The sequence below is a fragment of the Sceloporus occidentalis genome, unplaced genomic scaffold (genome assembly GCF_023333645.1).
Source record: "Sceloporus occidentalis isolate IW3139 unplaced genomic scaffold, rSceOcc1.0.p SCAF_138, whole genome shotgun sequence".
Lineage (NCBI taxonomy): Eukaryota > Metazoa > Chordata > Lepidosauria > Squamata > Phrynosomatidae > Sceloporus > Sceloporus occidentalis.
Window position 1 is genome coordinate 1,461,512 of NW_028317118.1, and position 24,225 is coordinate 1,485,736.

General features: G+C 40.2%; 1 protein-coding gene across 3 annotated transcripts in view; it reads right to left on the reverse strand.

Moving 5' to 3' along the window:
- LOC149281156 (intraflagellar transport protein 81 homolog) overlaps positions 1 to 24,225 on the reverse strand; it is a 45,701-nt gene that overhangs the window by 18,739 nt on the left and 2,737 nt on the right. For all 3 annotated transcript variants that reach the window (XM_089499653.1, XM_089499651.1, XM_089499652.1), the window contains exons 3-11: positions 23,345 to 23,448; positions 19,892 to 20,072; positions 16,426 to 16,515; positions 15,228 to 15,293; positions 14,797 to 14,907; positions 13,474 to 13,558; positions 9,939 to 10,102; positions 5,609 to 5,704; positions 3,241 to 3,387 (exon numbers count right to left, since the gene is read on the reverse strand). In XM_089499653.1, coding sequence (XP_089355779.1) covers positions 3,241 to 3,387; positions 5,609 to 5,704; positions 9,939 to 10,102; positions 13,474 to 13,558; positions 14,797 to 14,907; positions 15,228 to 15,293; positions 16,426 to 16,515; positions 19,892 to 20,072; positions 23,345 to 23,448 — 1,044 coding nt within the window. The remainder of the gene's footprint in view (positions 1 to 3,240; positions 3,388 to 5,608; positions 5,705 to 9,938; positions 10,103 to 13,473; positions 13,559 to 14,796; positions 14,908 to 15,227; positions 15,294 to 16,425; positions 16,516 to 19,891; positions 20,073 to 23,344; positions 23,449 to 24,225) is intronic.

Here is a 24,225-nt window from a genome sequence, read left to right on the forward strand (position 1 = left end):
GTGGTGTAAAGGCCATCTCTCAAATAAATCTCCCACGCAAATGTTTCAGGACATAAAAAGATACAGAAATGGCAACTCCCCAAACAGAAAGGGTGTTGAAGTCCAGCACGCACTGGCTTCTGTAGTAGCCAGCAAGACAGTCTGGAGAAGTTCAGAAGGTCAGCCAGATGGCATTATCTCCTATGCTAGTTAAAAGGAGAGCTTGAAAAAAACAAAGCTTTTTTGGACACCAATCCTTAGATTGCCCCAGTTTATTACAGTGCTCTTTTCATTTTAGAAAAAAAAAAAAAATATGCCCTGGCAGGGGAGCAGTGCAGGTTAATATAACAGTATATAACATTCTACAAATCACATAGAAAGGTTCCCCACCCTGTCTCAGGGTCATCCAATGGAATTCATTTGCAGGAGATTCAGGACATGAACTTAATGTATGGAATTCTTTGCTACAAGATGTAAAGACAGAGCACAATGGCTTTAAAAGGAGATGGGACAAATTCATGAAGAAGTCAAGAAGTGATTATGAGCCAGAAATGAGTCTTCTCTGTCAGGGGCAATATCTCTTCCAACTACAAGGGAACAACACTGAGGGTTTAGTCTGATTCTTGCAGGCCCCTCTGATGTTTTTGCTGAGAGGCTCCTGTGTCTATGCTTGTGTTCCATTATGTTTGTATTTATGTAAGTTAACATTATCCATATGCTCATAGCCACTCTTTGTCCTCTTCCTTGATCTACATTCCAAGGCAGCCATAAACCCAACCACTTTCTACCCCAATTTCCTGTTCTGGTGCTGCTATTACTCTTAGTAGCTCAGCTACTCAACAAATTGTTCCCGTCATCACGTGAATTGACAACGTGGAACATTTTTATGTACTTTACAATACAGTGAACACCCAAGAGATAAGACAAAGTGTTAGCAGCTTGCTTGCTCTCTTGCAACACTTGGCTGCTGGGCAATTCATCACTGCTTCTTCCACAGCAGGAATATCATCAATTGCAGCGTTCTGCTTTCAAATCTTACCAAAAATAAAAGTCCTGTGTGAATGTGAAACTGGCATAATACAATAGCGAGGAAAAACAAAGACTTGGTACATCATTAGGATATAAAGCGTTGGGGCAAACACTTCTATGAGAGCCTTCTCTCAGAATGTCATTTTCTTTTAAAGATGCTAATCTCAAGAGTTTGTCATCTAGTTGTCTTACGTTGCAAAGAGTGACTGCTAAAGCCATATTTGGTATGGGAAACTGTGCCCTTGACTTCAAACAGAGATGAGAAGAAAGCAAGGAGGGGCAGAACTCTAATCTGAAGTTCCTCACTTTCAGCAAGTGCCCCAGACTCCTGCTTCCTCCTTTAGCTGTCAATCACACAATATCAACTTTTTCTGTAACCATTTATCCCGTAGTCTCTTCTTGCCAACCAAACCTGGCTAATAATCCCAGGGCCATGAAATTCTATAAATTGTTGTTGCTACCTCCATCTAAGTCTACAGGTTTTGGACCCATGTACAGCTGTAAAATCAGAAGCAGAAGGGAATGGTACATTGGGGCTTATTGTGAAAATCCATTTTTCTCTGCAGAGGTGACATCCATGAATGGGTTAACTCCTGCTGCTGTCCAGGCAAGACAAGGGATCATGTAATGGCAATAGAGACTTTTTAGATTAGATCCCTGGCTCCTCCTGCCAGTTTTTTATAAACTGAAACCAGAAAAAGAAAGTAAAACAGGCAAGGAGAATTAAAATTGGCAAGATGAAGCAGAAACGTGGTTAGATATATAAAATTTGACACCGTGAGGCTGAGTCTGTATTCTCCTTCTCTGTGGACCAGAATGGATCTTCACATTAAGTCCCAATGTACATTTCTCTGTCAGCAGAGAAGGAGCTATCCATGAATGGGATTTATCAAAGCCAAAAGGAATTTAGGGGCGGGGTGGCGGCAAGAAATGTAAATGGAAACCACCTGCTAAAGAACCTGCCTACCAAATGCTGCTCTTGCAGAGGCACTTTGTCTAATTTTTAGTGTTGGGTGAAAGTGGTGGGGTTAGACCAAGTTGCAGCTGACAGATCTCCTCTAGGGAGGCACTAATAGAAAAGGCAGCTGAAAGTGTTACTAGCCTAGTACTGTATGCTGTTACATCCTGGGGCTTTGGTAAGCCTAGAAGATCGTAGGCCATGTAGATGCAAGCTTTTAGTCATCTAGTTAAGGGGGGTAAAAAGGAAACAAAAAGGGCTTAAGACCTTCTGAAAGACATGGGTGAGTAGGATATGGACAGAAAGGCAGAATAATAGTCTGTGAGCTTTGGAATGAAGAATGGGCTTTAGATAAAACCCTCAGGTCTAACCATAGTGAAACAGAGTTTGTGTCAAACCTGTTGGGAAGTAGCAATGGAGCAGGCTGCAAGTTCTGCAACTCTTCTCACTGAGGTGGTGGCAATCGGAAAGAGAATTTTGATTGATAGAAGCCTTAAAGGGATGGGTTCAAAACCTGGTCTTGAAAGGGGTTCAGAACCTTGTGATGGTCCCAGTTCAGAAAGCAGTATGCCGCAGGACAACTAAGGAGAGAAGCCCTCTAAAAAATATCTTAATGTGTGGATGAGAGGAGAAAGAAAACTTGCTGATGGAGGCAAGAGCTGAAGGCTATGGAGCCTTTCGTGTAGTTCCAAAGATTCTAAGAGCAGAGCTGAGGCAAGAGGAGAGAGTAAGGTGTTTACAGTTCACTCAGAGTAGTCTAGTTTTAGGTAAGCCTGCTGTTTTGATGCCAGGTGGCTAGGTGAATCCAGCTTAGATCCGGGTGGTGAAAAAGGAGAAACCTCGGTTCTTAAAACTACTTAAGGCCAATGGAGTCAAATACATTATCTGTATCTTTTTTTTTTTTTAAAGAAGAAGTTTGACTAACCTTGCAATAGAAGAGTGACACAAGCAATGTAGTTATGTATTAAGCAGCTGGTTTTAGGAATCAGCTGGATCCACAGTAAAATATTTGGGCTAAGATGCAAAATGATGCCACACCTGGTGCAGAACTGGGCTTTGGGGTTGTGATTCTTGATTGTTAGCCTTCCAAAAAACACGGCAAAACATTGTTAAATATTAGAGGGTTTTCCAGATTAGGCTGTTCACCTGTACTGGCTGCCCACATAGCTCCTAATCCTCATGCGCAGCTTGTAGAGGGCATGTACGTATACAAAAAAACTGAGACTCATTCACAAATTATTCCATTTCCAGCCCTGCACTGGCCTTGCACTTACCTCATCACCCTTTAAGACTTCTGCCCCATTCACCTCCCGAGCCTGGCTTGACTTTTGCAACATTTGCTTCTCTAGGTTGGACAGCTCCTCCTTGGCAGCCTGGAGTTCTTCTGCCTTGGCTGTCTTCTTCCGGGAAATGATGGAAGCCTGGTGGAGGCAGGGAAAGGGGGTTAATCAGATCATTTTCATAGCAGCACCCTTAAATTTCAGGAACTGGAAGTGGGCAAGGCAGAAACACAGGAGAATGGCATTCAGGAAAGACTTGCAAGTGGATCCTTACAAATTGCTAACACAAGGCTTGCTTACCCTCATGTTTTGGGGGAAGTGAGTGCCTTAAAACAGCCAGTGTGGTGTAGTGGTTTGAATGTTGGACTATGACTTAGGATCTTTTAAAATAACCATGAAGTATGTTTATAAACAAAATGCATTCTTTCATCATAGAATTTAAGGTGTCCTATAGGGGGTCCCTTCCTCTTCCATCCAGGTTTTGAGAAAACCTACTGCTTCATTTCAGCTACATTATGTACTCACTGGCCATGTTCCAGGACCACTGTGCTGTTATGAAGAATGAGACTGTGGTGGGCTTTAAAACATCCAGGTTCAACAATAGCATCTGATGCTTTCTTTGTGTCCATTTTCAAAAATAAGTGTGCCCCTATAGGAACAGCAAGCTATATTCTGCCATTATTTGACCAGTGTCATAATGCAGATATTTTAATTTAACCTTACACTCATTTACAGAAATATGCACCATACAGACTAAGGCAGAGAAGAACCATAGGAAATCTGGTAGAAAACAGTCCATATTACAAGATTATCAGGAAAACAAATATTGCTATTTATTAAATCTTCTAAAACCACAAACTGTTGAATACACCGTGTGAAACATGAAAAACAGACATTAGTAATTTGAATGACAGACCTTTAAAGTCTGGCAGTTATAAATACAAATTATCATGAGAAGGATACACATTCTACTAATCTTTTAAACTGGAACAGGATTTTTTTTGAAATTTCAAGATGTTTATCCTATTCCTGCACTGGAGGAAACTAACATCCAAGTCCTTTACTGGAGGCATAACTCATCTCATGTCCGAACACGATAGTAACAGGAGTGCTAAGACTTTCTGAACCTGAAGTCCTCCAGACCTGTTGGCTTACACTCTCCATATACCCCCAGACAGCTATGTCTCAGGTTTAAAAAGGATGCAGTACTACATTAGCATTTGATGGCCAGCAGTTTTCCAAGTCTTTTACACCCATTACCAAGTCTTTTACATCCATTACCCAAGACTGTTTGTTTAAAACATTTAATCCTGCCTTTCTGCAATTGCTCAAGGCAGCTGACAGTAATTCAGTTGGGAGATGCCAGAAATTGAACCTGAGACCTTGTGTCTGCAAACCATGCTCTCTGCTACTGAACCATGTCCTTCATCTATCTCACTTTAATAAGCCTATATGAAGTCACTGTGCAGACAGAAGAAATACAGAATCTGATTTCAGTGGTGACATGATACAACAAAAGACAGCAGTTGATCAAATAATTTTATTTCATCCGTGTCTCCTCAAGATAAAATTAAAATGCACACGAACACACCAGACCTTGCTTTTCATATTATCTCTCACATAGTCTATTCGGTGTTGCTTGTTATCTAATCCAAGAGCAAACATTAGAAACATAGCTCTATATCAAGAATAGAACGCTACAGATCAGACACACAGTTTCATATTAAGTTACAAGGTTCTTAAAATTAAATACAACTCCACTGCTCTTACTTTTTAAAACATGGGTCATACAACAATGTAAGCAGCTTTGGGAATAGCCTCCACTCTCTAGACTAAAAAAAGCTCTCTGCGTTCTATCAAAGATGATTCAGCCTGTGTGTTATCCAACCCTGTGCTTCTCCAGACTGGGCCGGCAGTGACAAATTGTGTTAAAAACACATGGGGTGCTCTTGTAAAGCTGACAAAAGCGTCCTGTGGAGCTGAGTGGAGACTGCCATATGTTTTTGAACTAAGAGAAGAGCTCTGAATTCCTGGAATCACTCACCCAAGGAACGTCAGCACTTTATATTAACAGCCAGCTGGTCTCTTGTACCAGCACATTATGTAGCATTCTTAACCTTGTCACACAGCACTCACAAAAACAAGAGGCTTCAGGTCACATTTGCCACCCAAAAACATAATGTATCAAACTAAACATTCTGACTACTGTTTTTGGAGCCATGATAAAAGTACATATACATGTATTAATCATCAAATCTGTGGGAACCTATCAAGAAGCAAGCAGGATTCAAATGCTCACAATGATTTCGCTGTACTAAATTAAACTTCTTCGTATGCTGCTTTGCTAGGAACTTGTCCTTACCTGTTGACGGTACATTGAAAATTTATTATCGATTGGTTCATATTTCATCATCCTCTTTTCAATTAACTGGTTGATTTGTGCATTGACTTCATTTATCTGGAATAACAAATTAAAACATTTAAAGATGTTTTCATAGCCAACACGAATGGGGATAATTCTGCTGCACTGTAACAACAAGTCTTCTATTTGAATTCAGAGGCAACTTCCAGAAACAGGTTCAAAATTTAATGAAGGATTCAAATGACACAATGTTACAAATGAATAAGTGTTAGAAATGAAGCAGGTTTAGACTCAGGAGGAGGAGGAGTAAAGGCAGGATGAAGGAACATCAACAATCTAAGATATGCGGATGGCACCATACTACTAGCGGAAAACATCATAGTCCTGGAACAATTACTATGAAAGATCAAAGAAGAAAGCACAAAGGCAAGCTTACTGCTGAACATTAAGAAAACAAAAATAGTGACCATGAAGGATCTACATAAATTCAACCTAGATAATGAGGAAACTGAAATAGTTAAAGAGTTCCCACACCTTGGATCAAACACTGATCTGAACAGAGATTGCAGTCAAGAAATAAGAAGGCTGGGAACGGGAAGGGCAGCCATGAAAGAACTAGGTAAGATCCTACATATTGTTCTCCTGGAACAAGGATGGGAGTTCATCATGTCCATAATCCTCTCAATCAAACGCATTCAAATACTTCACATTGGGAGTGAAATTGGCACTTTTAAAGCTCTCCACTCAATAGCCAAGTACTTTTCAGTGTTGTATGAATGAGGACAAAGTGTTCAAAGGTCATGTGCTGGTGCTCTAGCTCATAAATGCATAATGGGTCCCCTAGGATAATCACCAGGAAGCCCAAAGTTATGCTATCCTGGGACAACCCTCAGAATCTATTTTGGGAGATTTTGATGATGTAGAGGCAGTTCTGTTGCACATGAGTCCTTGAAGTGCCATTGCACGACAATAGTATACATTAAATCAAAGCCTGACAGGAGATCAGTTACTTTCAGTCACATGATGCTCCCGATGCTGGTGACTTATGTCCCGCCTGGGGGCTTCCCAAGGCACCTGGTTGTCCACTGTGCAGAAAAAAGGATGTCGAACTGAATGTACCATCAGGTTAATCCACCTGTTTTCTTCATTTCATGTATTTATTATGTCAATTTACATCGCTAATTTGTACAAAGAGTACCCAAGGGGGCCAACAAGAGTGGTAGCAATCGAACGACAATAGCAGAGCAATCCTAATACTAGACAGCAGCATCCTGACATTTCCCAAGCTTTGGCAGGGAAAAAGACAGGGAGAGTAGGTATATTTATTTTTTTATTTGCATTTATATCCCACCTTTCTCCCAAGATAGGATTCAAGGTGGCTTACAGTAATTTAAAAAATATATAAAGCTAAAACGTTTGTTTACAAATGTTTTAAAAATTAAATATTCATATTTTTAAAAATGATTAAAAAAAGGTGAAACAGTTATTCAAAAACAGTTGTTTAAGATGGTAAAGGGTCTTGAAACCAACTATCATTATATATAGGTTGAATCTTCCTTATCAAGAATTCCAAAATACTTTACGCTAAGACAGTGTAAAGAGATACAACCAAGCACGAAAGTTAGAGTTGTACAAGTCATTGTATTCCTTATTACCATGTACGAACATGAGAGCTGGACAGTGAGGAAAGCAAATAAGAGGAAAATCAATTTATTTGAGACGTGGTGCTAGAAAAGAGTGCTGAGGATACCATGGACAGCTTAAAAAAGACAAATAAAAGGCTCCTAGAACAGATCAGGCCTGAAATCTCCCTGGAGGTTAAGATGATAAAGTTGAGGTTGTCATACTTTGGCCTCATCATGAGAAGGCATGCCTCACTGGCAAAGATAATAATGCTAGGAAGTGTAGAGGAATTTAGTAAGAGAGGAAGACCACATGCTAGATGGATGGACTCTATTAAGGAGGTCATGGGGATGAATTTACAGGACCTAAGCAGAGCAACGGAGGATAGGGAGCCATGAGTCGGGATCGACTTGAAGGTGGTTAGCAATCACAAAATAAAGGACAGTGACACCTTTGTTTTGTGATGGTTGCACAGAACTATTTAAAATATTGTATAAAATTACCTTCAGGCTATGTGTATAAGGTGTATACGAAACATAAATGAACTTTGTGTTTAGACTTGGATCCCATCTCTTGAGACCTCTCATTATACGGGTATTCTACAATCCAAAGAATTCCCAAAAAATCTGGTCCCAAGCATTTTAGGTAAGAGAGATTCAATCTGTACTTTGATTTAGAATTAATTAGAATTCTGTTTAGCTCAATAGTGGTCATCTATCCAGTTTAGCTCATTGCTGAAACTGTAATTCCAACATTCTAACAGTTTGCATTATCTAACAATACTTTTTAAAAAATACAAACATAAATGGAATAATGAATTCGCACACGCACATTCAAAGCCATGATAGTTTGGAACAGTATGCAAAGGGATTCTTGCAGCACCTTTGAGATGAACTGAGAGAAAGATGTCTGTAGCATAAGCTTTTGTAGATTGGGTCTATTTCATTAGGTGCAAGCAGACTTTCTTTCCGTTCATCTCAAAGGCGCTACAGGAGTCGTTTGTATGCATGCATGCTGCACACAAACATGCACATTTCTCTTAGAACAGCTCTGCTTTTCTATAACACTAGTGCATCACAGCTCCATGAGAAAAACAAACTCTGTGATCCCAACAGAGAAGGGTATAAAGATGTGCTAACCCACAGAGCTAGAAATACAGGATGTTCCTTAGCTACTTCTCCATATGTCTAATAAATGTCAAAGCATATCTGGAACCTATACAAGATCAGCTATGTGTAAATTTCATAGTCTGTATTACCCATTTCTAGATTTCCCCATGGCAATTAAAAGATGATACTGCAATTAAAGACATTGGTGACCCTTAACAGGCTCCACCTTCAAGGTTTCAAATGCTGCCATAAAGGTGGTGAATTATTACATTAACATTTACCGTTAAATAATCTGTAACATTACTGTCTCAGGAAAATCTAAAAAGAAGGGCCGTCTTACATATGAGCACCATTCCTCTCATGCCACTGCAGTCATTACCACAAAAATATCTGGGACCTAATTCTACTCTTCACTGCAAGTCCCCCGGGAACTTTACACCAACACATAAGATTGTGAAGAAATGAACTTTTTCAAATGCCTAACCCAAATGAGTAATATCATTTCCCTAATTAGCTTTGAGTAATGTCTTTGTAGAGATATTTAATGAGCAGCTTGGAGGTTTTTTGAAAAAAATGAAGGAGAATTTAAAAGTAATTTCCTTCTGATTTAAAAACCAGTTACAACACTGGTGGACATAGTGGAGAGAATATGAGATGTAAGAGATCCAGACTCTGACTACAAGCTGGGAGAATGCATGTCAAGCCTGATCACATCCACTGTAAAGAAAAGTTCAGTTCACCAGTTCAAAAATGTCTGTGTTGGTAACCAACCTGTCTAAAGACCACCGTTAAAAGTAGCAATCACTCTTCGTATTTTTTGTGTTTCAGTTCCCTCTCACGGTGCTGAAAATATCCTTCCACTTACTATCCCATCCAAGTATGTGTATAACAATCTACAATGGACCCTTACCTTATGCAGGGGATCCGTTCCGGACCCCCACGTAAGGTGAAAAACGCATATGCTTGAGCCCCATTGAATATAATAGAGCTTGGGTGCACGCACAATTCATTGTATTGCTACCCAGCTTCAGCATAAGCTGGAAGCCGCATATATAGTGCACCCACGTATGGCACAGGCACACTTGTACCTATTGAAGCAAAAAGCCATATATCTGATGAAGTGGACTGCAAGCCACAAAAGCTAATGCTATATAAAACACTTTAGTTTTTAAGGCACTATCAGTCTATTTGTTACTTTTGCTGCAGTGGACTAACATGGCTGCCCCTCAGAAAAGTCCTGTGAGCAACTATATGCATGCTACTCTCACCTCAGCTGCTATGAGCATGATATGATAGCTTCCAATCGTTCACAGCAGTACAAACAAAAGTGGCATCTTCTACCATTAAGAGGATGCACACCACTATCTTTGCCCATAACATAGCCAAGTACAAACAAGTGTTTTCCATCAGATGCAAACCAAACCCTACCAGATGTGTAAAGCAATTGAGACAACTGCCTGCATAGAAAGAACGAGCTGTTTAAAAACAGTCAGTGGTTATCTAAATGGAAATAAATGATTTGAACTCTACTTGTTAATAGTGACATGCTTTTTTCAGCCAATAAACATGGGAATGGAAAGTCCCCACCATCAACATACTTTGGTTTCAAGCTCACTGAGATCAGACTGGCTCATTGCTGGCTCTGCAACCACTTTCTGCAAGAGGTAAAGTGACTGCTTCTTTTCTTCCAGTTCTCTAGGAAATTTTTCAGAGACCAAGTATGTATTGAACTTTGTTTCCTCTTCCAGTCTCGTCATTAAGCCTAAGAAAACAAAATAACCCACCGTCACATCAATGTATGACTAAACAAAGCAACAAGGAGGGTGATTTGGTTTCATACTGTAATAACTGTAATTTAAGCCAGCTATTTAGCAGTCAATTACATTAATTTCTGTGCCAGCTAATAAGAAGCGAGTCTCCCGAGTTGCAATTTATACTGTGTGGGGATAAACACACAACCTAGTAGCATACAACACTGCAAGTCAAATTAGTCTTCCTTTCTAAACAGGCTATGAATTTGTGACAGTTTGTGATGTTGTGATGTTGCCACGACAACATCAGCTCAAAACTTAGAAGACAAAACTTTCACAAGCCCTGTGGAAAAATGTGGAAGCAATGTGTAGCAGCTTGTGCATACACTGAATTGTGTGTTTCCAAACAGATCCCACGAATGCACTCCACAAACTGTGTCCAAAATTTGTCCCAATTACTTCCAACCATGGATGAAGAGCTCAAGGCCCAGAAACACAACAATTTTATCACTGCCCTGGGGAGCCTCTGAAACTATGTAGAAAGGCTTTCTCTTCCATGGCTACTCATATTATAATAGCAAGTTTTTCCTGCTTTTCAAAAATAAACTGGTTATTTTCCAATGCAATGTTATTGTGGCTTGTTAGGGTTAAATTGTGGCACTGTTGGTGATTAAAGTGTTGGAAACACGGTGGAAGAAATATTTATACTTTCTTAAAAGAGTCTTCAAAAACCATTTTTGAGACCTGCACTCCAATATAATGCTAGAATCAAAAACCATTTTTGATAATGCTAGAAAAAAGAGAGAAAAAGTTAAAACACAAAAACTGACTCATGAAATGTACACGGCAAAAAATGGATTGTTGGCCAATTTTGGGAGCTGCACAAAAATAGTGACATGTTCCCAAACTCTGTGAGGTTAGTCACATGGGAAAATAAGTTATTCAGTTCTTTTGTATTTTTTCTTTCAGCTTCTTGCATTTATTCAAAGAACCCAGCCATTGACCATTTTTTTAGGCTAGAGGAGAAGGACTAAAGAGCACTTCAGGGCATTCCAGTCTTGGAAAAAAAATATAGAATCTCTGCGTATATAGATTGTACCAATTGTTTGGTTCCAGACCTTAAGCTTATTCAAGTTCCGTTTTGCCAACAGCATATTTAGATGTGAAAGGCTATTAATAGCTATTCATCATGCTTTCCATTCTGATATTTTTGTTGTTGTAAGAAAGATTCAGGAAGCATTGTTGGCTTGCTCAGGCATGTGAGAACTAGGCATTCTTCTTTGCTAGCCTACAATAATGAACTTGCCCCAGCTAGAAATTTCAGTGCCTTTCCAAGCATGTAGGATGACAAATGCATACACCCAAACAACTTTGCCTCCAGCATGGCTTAAGTCAAAGGCACATTTCTTCTGAGATCTACTTTCCTCTGTGCTTTTAGCTTGTGCACAAACACATATTGCTGAGATTCTTTGGCCCTATACAGACAGGCCAAAATAAAGCTGCTTCAGGTCACTTTGGAGGTATGGTGTTTCAATGATGCATGCGTCCTAAGAGTCTGGAAGCTGCACCAAAGCTGCACTCTAGTCCTTAGGACTGGAGCGTGGCTTTGGTGCGGCTTCTGGACTCTTGGGACGCATGTATCATTTAAACAGCATACCTCCAAAGTGACTCGAAGCAGCTTTATTTTGGCCTGTCTGTATCAGGCCATCGAATAATCAAATTCAAAGATGCAACCCAGAAAGTGTGGAATGCACTAAAATTACATAGATTTCAAATGGAACTTAAGGCAGAGCGAACTGTTTGTTGTTGTTGTTGTTGTTGTTAGCGAGTCAACTCCGACTCATGGCGACCCAGTGGGTGAGACATTTCCAAGATTAAAGCAAAATGAGGCCTATCTTGTTGAGCAAAGCATGAGTTATGGCTTTCCACTACGTTGTCTTGGTGGTCACTGTAGTGTTTCATATCCAAGGCTCAAAAAAATAAATAATAAAAATGATAGAAACTGCAAATTCATTCTGCTTTGTAAGAAAGAAAGATCAGCACAACCCAGACAAACTGAAACTCTCTGGAGCACCATAAATTCATTCAGCTGCTTATACATTCCCTATTGAAATAAATGAGATATCAAGGTGCTTTAATTTTCTGTGGATTTTATCTAACTGCTATTTAACTTATTTAGGGTGCAATTTGACCAACAGTTCTTGTAAGGAAGACCCAAAGAGGAAAAATCATGCTCACTACTTTACAGAACTTTAAAAACAGTGCAATGCAATCAGTGCAGTGCCTTCATCTGTTTGAAAAAAGTTTCTGGAACTCTTAAGAGCAATATTTTCTTTCAGGGCTTTAGCTCTTCCTTTTTAATTGTATATTCACATAGTCATGCGGAATGTCCAAAATCTAGAGTCAAAACTGCTCTGTACTAGAAGCCTCTATTGTTTCCTACAACATAATCCAAATGTGATTAAAGTGACGACATTTATGTGACATTCCAACATGAGTACTGTTTTCAACCAATGGCAAAAATCACATAGCCCCCCGCCTGCCCACCCATCACTACAATTATTGCATATAAAAATTAGAATCCAGTTGTGAAGGGAGAAAGTGAGTAGAATCAGTAAGATAACAAACATGGATTAGGGTAAGCAGGGAGCTTATAAGCTAGCTGTGGTCCAAAAGGGCTTAGCAGTTCCAGCTGCAGGACCAACCTGCTTTAAAAACAAACACCCTGTTCAATACACTCTGGAATTCTCAGAGTCCCTGTACTTCAATTCACCATTCCCCACTTGTATCTTTTCTTTATTCTATGTATTTTTTCTCCTCTCGCCAGATTAAAAAGCTCCCAGAGTCACTTACATGGATCGATAAGAACAAGAGTCAAGAAAGCCCTTGCTCACAAAAAAGCTTGCAAATTAAAACACAATATGCAAAAATAAACACTGATTCAGATAACGCACGATACAAAACTCACGAACGAGAATTCTATTGACTGCCTCAAACGGATTCCGTCCTTGTTTCTCTTACTGTTCAAAACCCATCTATGTACATATTGCTTTAGCAAGTGACAAAATCATAAAGAAATGATTCTATGATTCTATGAAAGGTCCCTATCAATAGATGCTATTGCCCACACTTTGGCTTCGTTTTAGAAGTCAAAAACATTGAACATAAAATTATGAACAATGAAGTTGTTGGTCACGAATATCATGAGCGTTCACATCTAAATAATATCCAGCACCTAAACTTCGATCAATCTAGACCTTTAAAATGAAAATATAAATTCAGGAGGGTATAAATTACATCTTTCTCTGGCTTTTAAAAATGTCCTTCTGTGAGTTTTGGCACTAGAAGAGGAGGGGAGAAACATTTTAGAACTCCTACTTACTTTCTGGCTTTGAATCCACGGCTGCATGACGCATATCCTTGAGCTGGAGTTGGATTCTTTGCAGCCTCTGCTCTGCATGAAACAGCTTAGAAAATATGCACAGATCTATTAATAAGCTTAATCTCTGGAAATACATACTCATACAACACAATAATGCAAAATGGGAGGAAATATCTATGCAAACTATACTGAAGGGGACGGGAGTGCACATAATGTGCCCTTTCCTTAGTCTTTAAGGGGAAGTAGCAAGAAAGCATTCTATCAACAGCAGATCTGGCAATAAAAATGCTACAACCTGTTATACTACTGAATTAACCGAAGGCAGGAATTATTAGGTGGGTTGAACAAATAAATCTTTGGATTATATTAGTCAGACACACAGTTAAATTTCTCTTGGAGAGGACAAGAGATGCGAACACAGGAGGTTCAGCCATGATACCTAGCTGTCTCTAGGTCTAGGTGCATAATATACAAAGTCAGCCAAGACATTTTAGTGTATGAGACAAAGAATACTCAAGCATTCCTCCCACTCCTGGACAGTAAAATGCAATCATGACAAATTAAGTAAGTAACTATTTGCTCCTCTTACATTACACCCAGTATATGCTGCTTGAGATAGCTGCCTCACTTTGCCTAATTATAGGGCTGGCCCTGGTTCACTGCCCTTAGAGGAGCATACCAAAATCAGTTAGTCAAGGCACCAAGAGTTTAATGTTGAAGATAATGTACAACAAAGCCCTTTTGAACATTCCTCTGCTAGACCACAACTCTCAGAATCTGCTAGGCAATACAGCCAATGGCTCTAGTGCTTTAGCAGCACACCTATTCATCTAGGCCACAACCTGTTCCCGTAACATGCCCTTGACAAGCAGGGCACCAAGAGGTAATTGTCTCCCACATTTTTGTCTCCAGCTGCGGAAATATATATGGATTCTCATCCAGGTGGGCAAAATGCAGCCCTCCAAATGTTACTGAACTGCAATTTCTATCAGCCCTAACCAACACAGTCATAGTCTAGTGATGAAGGACATTTGGTGGGCCTAACTTTGCTCACCCAGTTTTCATCCAACACACCCCCATTTTTCCACAGTCTAGACAGAAAATCCATATTGAAAACAACCTTAAGGTGTCCGTAAAATAAGAGTGCCATCACCCAATAATGTGCCTTATAAATTTATCAGTGTTATTTTATAAAGCAGAACAGATTTTAAACTTTTTAAAATATTTTATTTATAGGTTTATTTAAATTAATAATTGGAATGAGTTTAGGTTTTAATTGTTTTAAAACTGATTATTTTAGTAGCTTCACTTCTGCATATATACCTGATTTTTCTGTTCTTGTTTCTGCTGGGCGAGAGAGTCTTCTCTCTCCTTCTCTACTCGAAGCTGTCTAGCTGTTTCAAGCATTCGCTGGTGATTCTGAACTGTCTCCACCTACAGTAAAACAAGGGTAAGTAGGACAAGTTAACTACTACATAGCGGAGAAATCAATTATAGTGATCGGGTGTCTCACAGATTCACACCACACTTCCTTCCTCATAGACAGTATTTCTTGGAGCTGACACTGAAGTGTTGGGCTCAAGGTCTTTAAAGGTTTTAGATTGCTGCCTAGGGAAGATTCAATTTCCTCCAGTTTGCTATTTGATTCCTTCTCAAAGCAAGCGGCATGCTAACCTTAATCCATGTTTGCATTCCTTCATCAAACTTGCAAGCCAAGGATGACACCAAATGCCACAGCCTTACTCCTCACTTACCCGCTTCTTAAGACGCTCCACTCTCTTCATGAGTTGATCTTTCTCTTCCTCCATAGCACAGATGTCCTAGAAAGTAGCAACATTTATAGCAAATTCACAATTTGAGATTTTTCCCCCTATAATTTTGAATTACTACCAACAGAATCATTTTGAAAGTTCTGTGTCACCACATTTAAGCAATACATTCATATCCTGCTCTCAAATAATGTACCCAGGGAATTTGAGATATATACTCTATATCAACATCCACTGCAAAACAGAAGCAAAATTTTGAAGACTAGTAATAATAATAATAATAATAATAATAATAATAGATAAAAGCAGCTCATTTTTGAAGCCTAAAATGTCTTTCCATGGTGCTGAAAAGATAGCAACACAGGCACCACACAAGCCTCCCTCAGTTATCATGAATAAAGATTTCTTCTCTGAAATGAACTGGGATCCAACGTTAAGCACTATTTAACACCACTGATTTCAAATGGGGAGATTTAAGCACTTAAACTGCAGTGATTGAACAGTGTACTTAACAGTGGCTGAATTGTGCCCTATGTATATGTTTAGTATAGTACATTTTGCATACATCTTTACAATCTTCTTTCCAACAGTGATGGGCTGTCCATGCCCTTCTCCTGTTTGGAATAACTGCAATGATAGAGAAAATAAACTGAGCCTTGATCAGGACTGTGGCTGAGTAGGGAGGCTTTTACCTCCTTCATATCAGGAATGATTGACTGCTATTTCTCTGCTAATAGTAGCTGGAAAACACCAATCTTCTTTGCATTAGGATCATGAGGCGGCAAGGGGCAGATTATTAGGTAAGGGTAAACCCTCCTAGCAATCTTCCCAGGGTAGGAAGAAATGAAAAGGTAGGCCATGGCTCCATCCACCATCCTTGTCTGCCTGTGTGGCACAACTCCAACCTTGTCGTAAAGGAAAAAGTGGGGATAGGCAACTTCCAGCAGTAGGGGGCTAGCACTGCTCCTCTTGCAACTCTACCTTGGGGTTTTACACCCAACGCTTGCCACCACTATTCTGCCAACTTTGCTGCCATGCTGGAGGGTTTTCAAAGTTCATCTATCTGCCTGGTGTTATAAAAATAACATTTCTTCCATTCATTTTCATGGTAATCAAGTAATTCATGAACCAGTAATTAAAAAAACAGATTAAAGCTTTTTTAAAAATTAGGAATTTCTTTTACCCTCCGGATTTCTGCCGTAGAGAAACCAGAGGTCTTGAGCTGTTCACATTCTTTATGTAAGTTTTTGAAGACTTCCATCAGCTCTTCATACTACAAGAAATTGAGAGAGAGAGAACATTTAAAGCCAGTGCTATTAGCTAATGAATTATTGGCACTATCGTTTACATTCTCAGTGATCAAAACTATGACAAGTGAGCAGACCAGTAGATAGACAACACTTCACTGAATTAATCTGTCTTGCAAACTGCAGCAGGACTGAGAAGCTATGTATAGATCATATTTGTTCTGTGATTTCTGGCAAATGAGCATCTAGCAAAGAGACACACAAAATAAACATTTGCAGTGAACAACAGCCAGGATAGTTAATCTCTGGTCATAAAATAAAATATTGCACATAGAAATAATCAGGTAAAATCAGCATTGCTCTTTAGCCACTTTAAACAACCATTTAAACAACCTCACATGGTCATATTGTTTTTAGCGTGGTGTATTATTACAGTTTCTATTTTGGATAAGCCAGTAGATTATTGGAACACATTTTACATAATGGAAACTGCCGAGTTGTATCTTTATACAAATTAGGAGTGGCACACGCTGTACAAACATACAAGCTGCATTCCTTTCTCAAAAGGCAGCTTTTGTTTAGTTATTTTAATTATAAATTTGGATATTGTCAGTGGGGGAAAAACTGAGCTTTAACTTCCATGTGAGGCAAGGGTGCTTTCTGCTGCTTTGTCTGGCAAACTGAATGCACCTGAAGAAACACCAAGGCCATATGCTACTTCTACTGCCATTTTACATACATTCCACCCAATACAAAATAACATGGATGGAGCTTCAGTTTTTTTGTGCCAGCAATGTACAGAGATTATAATTGATGGCAGAGGTTTAAGACACCCCAGGAGGTAACAAAAAGGAGTAGGCTGACAACTGGGGAAATCAGAGCAAGATCATTCTGCACTAAACCATACGTCATTCATGTTAGAATCACCCTTTATGCAAGCAGATGCAAATCTACCAGGCCTCACAACATTTCATAATAAAACAGCAGATAGATATAAAATAGCCTGGCATATCTTAGCAATGTCCATCTTTCAGAATGCAGTCAAAAGGCAATATTTAACAAGGCTTTTTCTCCATCTTTGCCAGCAAATATCTCCCTGCTTGAATTTATTTATTTCATGTGTATCCTCCCTTTCTCATAGGAATGGGACTCAAGATAGCCCACAACATGATTAAAACAGATGCAGCTAGCGCCACAGTAATTTGTAGTATTAAACGGATTATACGAAAATGACCACCAAGTAATGAAAAGCAATTTAAAAGGCAGAGCAGCAAAAGATTATTTACAAAATACAACAACCCACCCCCCAAAAGCCCCTTCCTCAGCAGCCGAACAGTTGCCAAAAGGTTGGCTGAATTAAAAATCTTTGCCTGCCAGAAGGAGGACAACAAGGAAGGGACTAGACTAGCCTCCACTAAAAGGGAATTCCAGACTGGGAGTAGATGCCAGAAGGCCACAGTAATAATAATAATAATAATAATTATTATTATTATTATTATTATTATTAACCTTTATTTATAAAGCGCTGTAAATTTACACAGCGCTGTACATATAATCTTTTAGTTAGACGGTTCCCTGCCCTCAGGCTTACAATCTAAGAAGACACGACACAAAAGGAGAGGGGAGTGGTGGTGGGGAATGGGATCAGGTCCAGCAGTTCTTCTCCACCTCCGAGGCCTGGACCAAGGCAGATCAACTGGAGGAAGGGCTTGGCTTCTTAATGGATGGTTAAAAGGAGGCTTCCTGGGTCAGAGAGGGGCTCACCTCTGGGAATGCTTCTCTAAACAATATAATCTTTAATTCAGTTTTGAAACTGGGTAGAGAAGTGATGAGGTGTGCATGTGGGGGAAGAAGGTTCCAGGAGTAAGGGGCAGCAAGCGAGAAGGGAACAATTCGGGAGGGGGCAGTGGTAGTCCTACACTGTGACAGGAGACCTTGACTACAAGAGCGGAGGGTGCGAGTAGGAATGTAAGGAGAAAGAAGGTCAAATAAGTAAGGAGGGGCCAATCCATGGAGGGTTTTGAAAGTCAATAATAAAAGCTTGTACCGGATGCTGAAGGGGAAGGGGAGCCAATGAAGGGAGGATAAAAGAGGAGAAACATGGTCAAAGCGGCGAGCGGATGTGACAATACGGGCAGCTGAATGCTGGACAGAGATTAAAGGATGGAGGTGTGAAAGAGGAAGTCCTGTCAGAAGAAGGTTACAATAATATAGTCGTGAAACCACTAGGGCATGGACCAGAGTCTTGGCAGTAGAGGCTGAGAGGAATGGACGGATCTTGGCAATGTTGTGGAGAAAGAATCTACAGGCCTTGGCGGTGGCCTGGATCTGGGGAACAAATGACAGAGAAGAGTCAAAAATGAAGCCAAGACTGCGGGCTTGATGAACCGGTTGAATAGAAGTGTCATCAACAGAAACAGAAAAGGAATAGTGAAGGGTGGGTTTAGGTGGAAAGACAAGAAGCTCAGTCTTAGACATGTTGAGCTTCAAGCGCCGAAGCCGCATCCACTGAGAGATGGCAGTCAGACAAGAAGAAACTTGCTGTTCAAGCCTTGGAGAAAGGTCAGGGCTGGAGAGATACAGCTGAGTGTCGTCGGCGTACAGATGATAGGAGAAACCAAAAGAACTGATGAGTTTACCTAGGGACAGTGTGTATAGAGAGAACAGAAGGGGACCCAAGACAGAGCCCTAGGGAACTCCAACAGATAGGGGAACAGAGGACGAAGTCTGACCACCCGTGACCTCTGCAAAAGATCTGTCTGACAAGTAAGATTTAAACCTGTCGAGAGCAGAGCCGGAGAACCCAAGGTCAGAAAGTAAATCAACCAGGAGACAGTGATCCACAGTGTCAAAGGCCACAGACAAATCAAGAAGAATGAGAATAGAGTAGAGGCCATTTGCCTTGGCCCGCAAGAGATCGTTTGAGATCTTGGTGAGGGCTGTTTCTGTAGAGTGCCGTGGGCAGAAGCCAGACTGGAAAGGGTCTAGGATGGAGTTGGCTTCAAGAAACTTAATACAGCGAGAATAAACAACCCGTTCTAGGACCTTAGAAAGAAAAGGAAGAAGAGAAATTGGACGATAGCTAGACAAAGAAGAGGGGTCGAGAGAGGGTTTCTTCAGAATTGGGGAAATGAGAGCATGTTTGAAGTCAGAAGGGAAGGAACCCATAGAGAGAGAGAGATTAAAGATATAGAGGAGCGAGGGCAGAAGAGAAGGGGCTATAGAGATTAGGAGACGAGAGGGAATAGGATCAAGAGAACAGGTAGTAGGTTTGGAAGAATTTAGCAGCATAGAGAGTTCATCCAGAGAAACAGGGGGAAACCCAGAGAGTTTATTAGTAGAAGGTACCAGGAGGTTAGTAATGAAGCATAACTTGTGTAAGAAATACATAGCAAATGCTACCTGTCTATTAGTATCAGCCACAGTATCATCCTGAAGGAACTCAGCCGGCACGTCCACTTTGATGAGAAAACGGGCAAGGTATGCCCTTATCTTGAGCTCATTTGTCCGTTGAAGGAGCCAATGCAACACGGGATGGATGACAGGCTTACTTCCAATCACTAAACCTTGGCGAAATGTACTCCTAAATAACAGTAATAAAATCCCTATATCAGGCTCTTCCAAAAGAAAAGAAGCGTGGAGCAAACATAAGTAGTGGACTTTTTAATTCATCAGAGGATTGACAATAACACTAAAGTATCTACTTGGTATTTTTTCGAATGCTCAAAGCACATTTCAACCTTTCCTCACAGTGGCCAGCAGGTCTGTTGTTGCTATGTGTCTGCGTGTCTTCAAGCCCCCTGCCGACTTATGACAACCCCATGAATTTCATAGGGTTTTCTTAGGCAAGGAATACCCAGAGGTGGTTTTGCCAGAGCCTTCCTCTGAAAAACAGCCTGCAGCACCTGGTATTCATTGGTGGTCTCCCACTCAAGTACTAACAAGAGCTGACCCTACTTAGCTTCCAAGTTCAAATTGATCTGGTGCCTTTAGGGTATTTAGGCTGCGTAGAGGTCTGCAGCTGATGGAAATTTAATTCACACCATTTTTCATTCTACTTTTCAGACCCAAAAAGCCTTGAGAAGGCAGCTTATAAACCGTTCTCAAGACTTGAAAAAACAGAGCAGCGGCAGTGTGAGATTTCAAATAGGCATTACAGAAAAAAGAAAATTAAAATATCTAGCAACTGCACATAAATTCAATCTGCCACCAATGCTGCTGTTTGGTGTATGGTGACATGCTTCACAAACAAGCATGTCACCATACACCAAACAGCAGCATTGACTGGAGAGGGTGCTTCAGAGTTGTGGCATCAAACCCTCAAAGGCCCTGTCCAGCATGCTTGCCTATTCCGCCTTTCCAAGAATCTCTACCTGTTGCTGCTGCTCCCCTCTCTTCTCACTCTTCCCAGGTTTTGAGCCCAGCTGTGGACAGATACTGGCAACACTTCAGCTCCAGTCCAGCTGTGTTTACTTTTCACTTGGCATGCCACCGAAGTACCAGAAGGTTTTGACTCCTGACACTCACACTGCACACAGGAGACGCTACCAGAGACAGGAGCTTGCCTGTGGCTACCTACTGAAAGTCATGGCTGACAGATTGCTTGCATCATGAGGCATTCTCATAACTGAGTCATTCCTAAATTGTGTGCTATGAGAAATGCTTTTCATAATTAAAGTTCCTCGTGAGCCCAAAGCAGAGAGGTGACTACTTGCTATCTGCATGGGTCATTGCTCAGGCCTTGCCTTCTTCCAATCTATTATTGCCCCAGAACGTGTATGAGTGGGTCTCTCAATCTATTTCAAGGCAGAAAACACTTAATTTCCTGCATTTAAAGCAGGCTACATGTTGCCTCTCTGCATGAGTCACTGCTTTGGACTAGCCTTGCTTCCTTGCAGTGACGCGAAAGCAAAAGCAGTGACTCATGCAGCAGAATGACCTCTTCTGACGAATACAAGAACATAGAAACTGGTCATAAGACAGGCCATGTTTTGTCTATCTAGTTCAGTATTGTATTCTAAGTGACAGGAACTCTTGCAAAGGAATGTTTTCATGTTCCCTCTCATATTTTCAACTGGAGATCCCAGGGACTAAATCTAGAATATAATGAATGCAAAGCAGGTGCCCTATCACTTAGCTAAGCTGCTACCTTTCACAGGGCAAGGGTGTTAGTTTTTTATTCTGCCACTTTAAAGAAAATAATGTTTATCAGGTATAAGGGTTAAGTACACTTCCAGTTTAATCCAGAAGAACAAGACGTTTCAGGGATGGGAAATGTCAGAAAATGTATCCGACTGGTCTATTGTAGACCCTTTAAGTTGGTATTAATTTAATCTTTCCCTGCTTTGGAACAAATGCCATGCTTACACCTTTCTCCACTTCTCCCATCTTACTCTGGTTCATGTCATGTTACCTGTTTATCACCTTACTCTCCACACATCAAGCCACCTATCTGTTCTCCTCCTCCATAAAACTCACATTTCTCAGATGGTTTTTTGTTTCTATGCTGCCAGTTTCCTCATTCATACTTTACTGTTCCTTGGTCAAAGCAATTTACCCATTTCCAACAACTTTGGCTATCTCTGTGCATGGCTTCAGACAACTAGGCTTCGAGCAGAAATTACCACTTTTTCCAATTTAAAATTTTCTGCATCTCCATGCAAGGAAACCTGGTTAGCTGCAAAGACCAGACACATATCATGTCCCTAGAACTACAGTCGCCCCTCCGTTTTTGTGGGGGGGTCTGTTCCGGACCCCCCGCAAAAATAGAAAATCGCTATCATTCAAGCCCCATTGGCTTGAACGGTAGCGTGTGCCCCATTTTGTCCCCCTCTGTTTGGCACCCGCAAATGGGCAAGGGATGCGGATTCCTACTCCAGAAAAACAGAGGGACAACTGTATATGGAAGTGTGTAGAGAATACACAAAGCATCAGATCCAGCCTGTGGTCCTCGCTAGCACATGCAACTAATTCCCTACATGTATGGCTGTAGTTACTCTTTAGTAAAATTCTACCAAGCAACCCTGGTCTTCAACTTGGTCATCTGAATCCACGCTGCCCGTTTTAGACTGCAAGCTCAAGGCAGAGGGCACTCAATGCTAGAACACTAGTGCCCTCTAGTGTCCAATATAAAGAACACAGGCTGCTTCTGAACAAAGAAGAGGAGCAGCTAAAGTACAGCAAAGTCCTAATCATGTCCACTGACATTAAATCAGGTTGACTTTCTCAATACTTTTTTCCTTTGAGATCTGCATACCATTAAGATTGTAAGAAACTCAACAGAAAACATATTCAAGGGTAGCTGTGTTGGCCATATAGCAAAATACATTAACATCCCAAATCCACAAAACAGTGATACCTTTGATCTTTGAGTCCCTATATTGGGAGAAAGGCGGAATGTGAGAAAATAATAATAATAATAATAATAATAATAATAATAATAATAATAGATTGGCTAACCAAGATGCACAAAATACATTACCGTGTGGCACTGAGAATAAAACACTTCATAGTCCAAGAGATAAAATTTGAATTCCATTAGCAATACAAAAAGGTACTTCTTCTGACATCCAAGATGTCTCCACCCTTTGTAAAGTCACAGCCCCCTTTGTTTTTGAAGCGGAGCGTCAAAGTTTGCATCAGATATTTTATGCATTTTGGCTGGCCAAATAAAGGTATCACTGTCTTATGGATTTTGGTAGTTATTGTACTTTGCTATATGGCCAACACAGCTTCCCCTGAATATGTTTTCTGGATGCGAAGATACCGTGTTTTTGCTCCTACAAATGTCTACAGATCTAAATACCTTTGCTAGTGGCTATATTTTACAATTACTAACAGAACATAAATACTTACAAGTCACTGGTCCCTCCTGGAGGCTTATATTTAAGAATGCCAAGAAGGCTCAACATCCGTTTAGCTGTCTGTTCTGGCGACTCTTCTCTAATGTCAACAGCGTGCTGAAAAGTTTAAAAATAACAAAGCTATAATTAACATGACAAACTTTGCAATGTAAGTAAAACAAAACCTAGAAGAAAAGATATTAACTGTCCATTGAGGCTTTGTGAGCGCAAAAGTAAAAGGTTTCACATATAACCAGCCAGGCTTCATCTAAACTCCTATCACTTTTCTTCCACGAATTCTTTCAACCTGATCAAACTGCCATATGTCATAGAAAACCATCTTATACCAAGTGAGATCATTGGTTCATCTTGGTCAGAATTCTTTCAAATGACAACCAATGGCTCTTCAGGGTTTCATACCAGTCTTTTCTAATCCTTCCATGAAATATCAAAGACTGAATTTTGATCATCTGGATGCAAACCATGTGCTCTACCAACAAAAAAATTACTTATCTTAACAAAGCACCATTCTATCTCAGAAACAGGTGGTTAAACTTACACAGGGCTGTGTGCCCTCTGTGAAAAGGGAAAAAATAAGAGGGGCAGAGAAAAATAAATCTTTATTAGGCCAATCTTATTAATTTTCCTAAGATGTAAGTCCCATTTAATTCAAGTGAAATGTAACCATGCGCAGAAAGAGGGACGCATCCTGTTTTCATGATTTTAAAATAACTATTTTCTTTTCTTAAGGAAAAACTGAGGGAATGAAAGAAAAAAGAGCACAGATGTGGAGAAGAAAAGAACAAAGGATGGACAAGGAGGAGATATGTAAAGTACTTGCATTATCTGAACCCTTTGGCTGCTAAAAAGGCCAATGCAATTTTAGGCTACATC